The following is an 8353-nucleotide window of genomic DNA, read 5'->3' as shown; positions in this document are numbered from 1 at the left end:
CATAGTTTTTAAATTCTAGTTTAGTATATATATATATATATGTTACCACATATTAGTTATTCATAGTTTTTAAATTCTAGTTTAGTATATATATATATATATGTTACCACATATTAGTTATTCATGTTTTTAAATTCTAGTTTAGTATATATATTTTTACCACCATATCGTAATTTATAACATTTTCTAAATATTTATTTTTTTACTTTAGGAATTTGTAAATGCCCATTCTCTGCAGCTCATTATTATGATTATATTTTTTGCCAGTTGAATGAATCTAAATCTACTTAATGCTTTATATAATTATATAAATATACAAGTTATGTAATGATAGTATATTTAAATTTTTAAAATGCAATCTTGTGTTATCGTACTGGGTTAATGTTATTGTTTCTTATTATAAGCAGAAAGCTACACAAAGGGCTATCTGTGCTCTGCCCACCACGGGTATCGAAACCCGGTTTCTAGTAGTATAAGTTCTCCCTTTCATCCGTTATAACGTTTCGGTCAGTCCCACTATTCGTTCATAAAAGAGTAGCCCAAGAGTTGGCGTTGGGTGGTGATGACTAGCTGCCTTCCCTCTAGTCTTTCACTGCTAAATTAGGGACGGCTAGCGCAGATAGCCCTCATGTAGCTTTGCGCGAAATTCAAAACAGACAAACAAACAAACAATTTCTTTATATATCTTAAATCATTATTTATTTCTTAATAATGGTATTAACAGAACTTCCTTTAAAAAATTAACACTGAACTATCTGCACAAGTGAGTTAGTTCTTCATTAAACTCAATTACACAGAACTCCCTCAAATAAAACAAACAGTTTGTTTGTAAATAAGCACAAAGGTACACAATGGGCTATCTGTGCTCTGCCCACCACGGATATCGAAACCCGGTTTCTAGCGTTGTAAGTCCGCAGACATACCGCTGTGCTACTGGGAGGTAAAATAAAAAGAATAATGGGCCTGATTTTTAGCTTTCGAAGCACCCAGACTAATCACTGAGACATTGTGGGGAGGGATGGGGAGATATAATAATAGCATATTTTAAAATCCCTGAAAACATTTCTTTCACCATTGACATATTAACTATGTTATTATTGGTGTTAATTTATCAATATTATAATTTAAAATTTGAGCTAAAATTCATTGTTATCTGCAGCTTTTTTTATGATTTTCGTAATTTCATCAGTTAGTGTTAAATACATTAAATTTACAGTTTTATTTTTATTTTTTATTATATTGTATTTCATCTAATTTTTATCTAAATATGAGTAATTACAACAGTTCACTTATAATTTCTTTTGGATTAATTATGACAAGGTTTTTTGTTTTTTTTTGTTGTTGTTTAATAACCTTTAAAAAATAACTTAGAAGTAGTTTCATGGTAGAGGCAAAAGTAGATTAATTTTGTTGCACATCTGGATGACAAGGTTGTTTATTTATTGTTGTTTTTTTATATATCTAGATAAGAAAAAATTCACTCCTTTTGGGACCCAATATTCATTGGTTCCTTTTTCTGGAAGAAGAAGATAGCTTACCCCTTGTGTGCACCTACACAGACAGAGACAACAACATCCTGATTGCTGTCCGACCAGCATCTGCAGAAGAATACATGAACGTTTACAAGGTACAGTACAACCCTCACTTCAGAAACTCAACTATACATCAGTTGGGCACGTGGTATGCCCAGAATAAGTCCAGTATAGACAAGGAGAATCTCAGAAGTTTCTCAGCTAAGACTGATCTCCAAGGAAGGACTCTGAAGGTTGCCCTGGAAAGAGTATGTGTTTAGAATTCTAACAGTGAGCATTCAGTGGATCTAAAATGATTGATTGTTAGTGTTTGTATCCTACTTCTGTTTTTGTATATATGACAAGCTACTAAGCCTATCTGCCGCCATCTGCAATTTTTAACTACTAACAAAAAGAAGACAACCAATCAGCAGCCCCTTACCACCAACCATACACGTTAAGGGAACGGCTGTAACTCTTATAACACACTCACAGCTTAAGGTAATGGTATCACACGGTAGATCCAACCCGCGTCACGGTACACATAGGGTGAAAACCGTAAAAAAACAAACAGATCTTCTTTTATTTCAATTCAATTTGTCTTATAAACGTTTTTATGTTTTGGTTTGGTTTGTTATGAATTTTGCGCAAAGCACACGAGGGCTATTTGCGCTAGCCGTCCCTAATTTAGCAGTGAAAGACTAGAGGGAAGGCAGCTAGTCATCACCACCCACCGTCAATTATTGGGCTACTCTTTTCCCAACGAATAGTGAGACTGACCGTCACATTATAACGCCCCATGGCTGAAAGGGCGAGCATGTTTGGTGGGACGTGGATTCGAACCCTACACTGAAACCTACTTGTTTTCCTACTTGTGACACAGCGGTATGTCTGCTGACTTACAACACTAGAAACCGTGGTGGGCAGAGCACAGATAGACCGTTGTGTAACTTTGTGCTTATCTTCAAACAAATAAACAATACTTCGCAAAACGACACCAGGTGCTATTAGGATATCGTTCCATCACTTTCAGTGTATGGTTATAGCTAATAAACACGTTGTAACTCAACATTATGCGCGTGCGAATAAGGTTCTTCCTCGAAAAGAAAAAAAACCAGCTGTTAGCGCGGCGCACTACAGATCTACGAAACGAACATAAAATTACGATCCGCCGTGAGTGCGTTTTAAGAGTGACTGTCAAATCCTACTATTCGGTTAGAGTATTCCAAAAGTTGGCGGTGGACTTTGTTGACTAGCTGCCATCCCTCTAGTCTATGAACTCAAAATTAGAGACGGATAATGCGCAGATAACAACTGCATAGCTCTTTACTGAAATATCAAAAACTAACTTTAAAGACATGACGTTAAGGAGAGCGTGAAACTTTCGTAGGCCTAATTTTAATAATTTGGAAAATATACTTACCAGCAAAATTTCGGTTGGTAGAGCTTCCAACAAAAATGAATGGCGTCGTTTTATTTAACAAAAACGCTTGTAACAGTATTATGCATGTAGTCAATTTTAAAAAAGAAACATTAAAGCTACAATATTCAGAAACACTAGTGTCGAGTAGTGTCAGTTATATGTCTGGAAAGATAATCCATTCTTAGATATTGAAGTCACGTGCTTCGTAACGTATTCATCGACTTATACAACGATGGACTCTCGGCCGTAAAACTGTAAAATGGACTATCTGTTATCTGTCCCCCTCTAGGAATCGAACTATAAATTTCAACATTGTAAGCCCGGAAACTTGCCGCTGATCTATCGGAAAACTACTGAATCGCACAGCGGTATGTCTGCGAATTTACAACACTAGAATCCGGGTTTTGATACCCGTGATGAGCAGAGCACAGATAGCCCATTTGGTAGCCTTGTGCTTAATTACAAACAAATAAACGAATTACGAAACTGTTTTTTTTTTGTTGTTGTTGTTGTTTTATTAGCTTAAAACTTGAAGATGTTACGGTGTAAAAAAAAAGGAAATTTTGAATTTAGTCTTGATCTCTGGCGTTTCAGAGGTAAGTTTATGGGCTTATAACGCCAAAACTCGGGGTTTGATACCTGCGAAGAGCACAGTGCATGTAGCCCATTGTGTAGTTTTGTGTTTGATTTATTTGTTGCTAAACGCAAAACTACACAATGGGCTATTTTTGTTCTGCTCACCACGGGTATAGAAACCCGATTTTTAACGTCGTAAGCCTGCAAACATACCGCTGATCCACTAGAAAGGTGCATAGCTTTGAACTTAATGACAAACAAAAACTGAGTCTTACACGTGACGAAACTCAAATATTCATTTTGAAATGTCAGAAACAAGAAGGGAAACGCTAAAGGAAAGAGTAACGTGAAGTTAAACTGGAAATAAACGTGAGATTTTAAATATATAACTGTGGAATGGAAGGTAAAAAACAAACACCTTTATTGTAAACAGATTTTAAAACACCGTGGTCATGCGTGACGAGTTTGCCGACTGGAATCGGAGTCTCGAGAGTTCTTTTATCTCTGTATGCAAAAGCTTTGCTCGAACAGCTCGACAAAGAATACTTAACTAAATTGTTTTGCTTTCTGCCTTTCTTCTGGAAACCAACTATTCACAAATTCAGCAACCCAGAGAAGATCTTTAGTGAAGCATTTTGCTTGTAATTGCTGTTGGTGTCCTCCGCGATTCTGCTGGGGCTTATGAGGTGTAATGGGGCCTTTGAAAGGGTGACTGAATTACATCCTTTAACCAATCTTTTTTAATTTCATCCAATTGTTTGGCACTAATGCTGATCATCGGTAGTGCATAATCCAGGATGGAGTTGATTTAGTACAGCTTAAGCAGATGGCGTTCTCATCTCTTTTTCCTGATGCAATTTTTATACCACTGATGGCTTTGTTAGCTTTGGTTATTATACTACCAATGTGACTGGTTAATTTGTACTCCAAAATGTCATCAGCAAAAGTTATCACGCGACATCTGGTTGGAATGTTAAAGCAGGTTAAGTCCGTGGTGTAGACATTGAAAATGACTTGTGATCCTAGAGGCTGACCGGTACTGATGGTGATCCAGTCTGAGTGCCAGTTTCAATGCTTCATTGTTGTACCTTCTGGTAGTTAGTGCAGCCATGACACATCTTACATGTATACCATTGAGAGTTTTGACAATAAGAATGGGCAACTGGATTCTATTGTAGATATCTTCCAGATCTAAAACTACTGCCAAACTTTTCTGACCACCTTCTAAATCTTCTCATGGATCACCTACTAGCTCAGTGTTGATTCGTTTTTTACTTCCACTGTGATAATCATCCAATGATAAGTGGTTCAACCTGATACCACAAGACGACAGTGATCCTTCAAGGGATTTGGTAAGAAACTGATAAAGACATTAGTCCATATAATGGGAATGTTACCTGTTGCCTAGCTACATTGATAGTCCATACAATAGGGATGTTATCTGTTGCCTAGCTACATTGATAGTTCATACAATAGAGATGTTATCTGTTGCCTAGCTACATTGATAGTTCATACAATAGAGATGTTATCTGTTGCCTAGCTACATTGATAGTCCGTATCATAGGGATGTTAGCTGTTCCTACATTGATACTCTGTCCCTATTATCGACAGGTTGTCTTCTATAAGTTTCTTAAAGGTAAAATTTCTTACATCACCTAGACCGTCTTTAGAGGTCTATGTGGATCTGTGTGTTTCATCCAACCTAAAGTTGGCTTTCGTATCTGCATGCGATCGTAGTATGGATAGCCACATTGGTTAATGTATGAATATCTTGCCTTATTCTTCATCTGTACGGAGTAAATGATTTGACATAACCATGTTTCTGTTCTATGTGTTAACTATAAGCTTGTGGAAATGATTGACTGTACAGTTCACTCCGTTTAATTAGTTACACTAAATAATCCCACTAAACGACAGTTTATTTAAATTACTCCTCTCCAAGAATGTCATTTTATTTTATAATTGTTCATTGATTGATAAGTAGTTTTCAAATTTCATAAAATGTGCAATACCAATCAATACGTTTTCAAACGTACATTTTATTTACATATATATCTATATATATATATACAATATTTCTTTTGTCTGACCATCTTGTTAGCATTTCCCTTTTTTTATACCTGCCAACGAAACCGGTGAACGAAACCCAAGTGGAGTAGATATTGAAGTTCTGAACGCCCTACAAGAAGTTTTTAAGTTTCGGTAAGTCCATTTATGTTTTCAAGCACTCCAAGAAAAACATAATAAAACACAGTACAATCTTAGCCACTAGTCGTGTTGTTAAGGTGAACGCAATCTAATACTATAAAACACAGTATGGTGAGGGGGCTCAACTCGCAATCTGTGGGTCGCTGACTCGAATTCCCGTCCCACCAAACATGCTTGCCATTTCAGCCGTGGGGGCGTTATAATTTGACGGTCAATCCCACTATTCGTTCGTAAATGAGTAGCCCAAGAGTTGGCGGTGGGTGGTAATGACTAGCTGTTTTCCTTCTAGCCCACCACTTCAAAATTAAGGACAATTGACGCAGACAAGCCCCTGAGTAGCAAAACTCCAAAAACAATAAAATTAATTTATCCTGTTACGATAATGTTTCGGATTTCCATATTTCAATTAAACAACACAAGAAAACCAAAATCCACAATCCACCTGGAAAAGTAAATTTACAACTAATTATTATCTTTGGTAGTTACGGAAATTTTGTTGATGTATTTCTTAGAACAAACCAGCTGACATTTCTGTTGCAGATATGAAATTCACAGACCTTCCGATGGTAAGTGGGGATCACCGGTATCCAATCGATCTTGGAATGGTATGATAGGAATGGTCCACAGACAGGTAGGAGATGAATCTCTTGTAGATAGAAAAAATATTGAGATAGGCTTAGATGTATAGTTAGGATAAGAGAAGAGGCTTAGGTGATTCGTTAGAGTAACAGAATAGGCTTAGGTGGCTCTATGGGATAACATGGTAGGCTTAGTTGACGGTTTGGATAACAGAATAGGCTAGATCACAAGTTAGGATAACAAAATAGACTTGGGTGGCTCTTTGGGATAACATAGTAGGCTTAGTTGACGGTTTGGATAACAGAATAGGCTAAATGACAAGTTAGGGTAACAAAACAGACTTAGGTGGCTCTTTGGGATAACATAGTAGGCTTAGTTGACGGCTTGGATAGCAGAATAGGCTAAATGACTAGTTAGGATAACAAAATAGACTTAGGTGGCACTTTGGGATAACATAGTAGGCTTAGTTGACGGTTTGGATAACAGAATAGGCTAAATGACAAGTTAAGATAAAATAATAAGCTGGATGACAAATTAGGATAAAATAATAGGCTTAGGTAACTCATTGGGATAACAAAATAGACTTAGGTGGCTCTTTGGGATAACATAGTAGGCTTAGTTGACGGCTTGGATAACAGAATAGGCTAGATCACAAGTTAGGATAACAAAATAGACTTAGGTGGCTCTATGGGATAACATAGTAGGCTTAGTTGACGGTTTGGATAACAGAAAAGGCTAGATCACAACTTAGGATAACAAAATAGACTTAGGTGGCACTTTGGGATAACATAGTAGGCTTAGTTGACGGTTTGGATAACAGAAAAGGCTAGATCACAACTTAGGATAAAAGAATAGGCTTAGGTAACTCATTGGGATAACAGAATAGGCTTATAGAGAAATTTAGTAAATTTTTGTTTTACTGGTTTCAGACAAGAGTTAATAATGTTGCTCTTGCGCACGCTAAAAGTAGTAAGAACGTGACTTAGAGATATTTGGTAAACATGGAGAGAAAAAGATGAAGACAAGCAGAAAATCGATAGAAGTTTGACTTGGTAACCAGGAAAGTCTTTTTTACACCTGAGATGTTTTTCATTTGGAGGAAAAGGGAGATCCAAGAGAGCCTTTGCGGGATCCTTCTCACAATCTTACAATGAACAATACTTCTGAGACCCCTCCATCCTAAATATCACAACATATTACCATCAATAAACCAATTATATACACTTTCAACTTGATATGTCTCGTTTTTACTGAGTAAGCGAAAAACGATGATTGGTAATAGAAAACGAATTCAGTTCAAGCAAAAGATGAGGGAAAATGAAGTTTTGATGATGATAAGGAAGTGTAACACTGATGCAGGAAGAGTTTCAGTTCGTTTGGAAATCATGCTTTAAATCGTAAGTTGTTTAGCATGTTGGAGCCGTGATATGCTGCTAAAAGCGATTCGCACGTCCAGCTGTGAGAGAATTGTAACTGTTATCGCCAATCCTGTTATTAGGTTAAGAGTAGCCATATAAAAGCGGGCTGACTGGTTGCTGTCCGTTTCGCCAGCAGTTCTAATTTGGAAAGCTATGCCTGAAATTTGTAGGTTTTTATCCTAGTCTTTTTAGCATAAGGCGTCGTTAAAATTTTAAAATGTTAATTCTGTCAATTCATGAAGATGATATAAAAATGGGTGGACTGTCACAACGTAGTATGAACATGATATAAAAATGGGTGGACTGTCACAAGGTAGTATGAACATGATATAAAGATGGGTGAACTGTTACAAGGTGGTATGGACATGATATAAATATGTATGGACTGTCACAACGTAGTATGAACATGATATAAAGATGGGTAGACTGTCACAAGGTAGTATGAACATGATATACAGATGGGTGGACTGTTACAACGTAGTATGAACATGATATAAAGATGGGTGGACTGTCACAAGGTAATATGAACATGATATACAGATGGGTGGACTGTTACAACGTAGTATGAACATGATATAAAGATGGGTGGACTGTCACAAGGTAATATGAACATGATATACAGATGGGTGGACTGTTAC

At 36.7% G+C, this 8353-nt stretch overlaps 1 protein-coding gene across 1 annotated transcript in view; it reads left to right on the top strand.

The window, feature by feature from the left end:
- The window catches only part of LOC111087866 (glutamate receptor ionotropic, delta-1-like), a 23943-nt gene that overhangs the window by 2482 nt on the left and 13108 nt on the right, over positions 1-8353 (top strand). Inside the window, exons 2-4 of the mRNA XM_022396038.1 lie at positions 1466-1780; positions 5612-5712; positions 6259-6349. Coding sequence (XP_022251746.1) covers positions 1466-1780; positions 5612-5712; positions 6259-6349 — 507 coding nt within the window. The remainder of the gene's footprint in view (positions 1-1465; positions 1781-5611; positions 5713-6258; positions 6350-8353) is intronic.

This window comes from Limulus polyphemus, unplaced genomic scaffold (assembly GCF_000517525.1).
Source record: "Limulus polyphemus unplaced genomic scaffold, Limulus_polyphemus-2.1.2 Scaffold2761, whole genome shotgun sequence".
Classification (NCBI taxonomy): Eukaryota; Metazoa; Arthropoda; class Merostomata; order Xiphosura; family Limulidae; genus Limulus; species Limulus polyphemus.
This window is presented reverse-complemented; position numbering and strand designations above follow the sequence as displayed.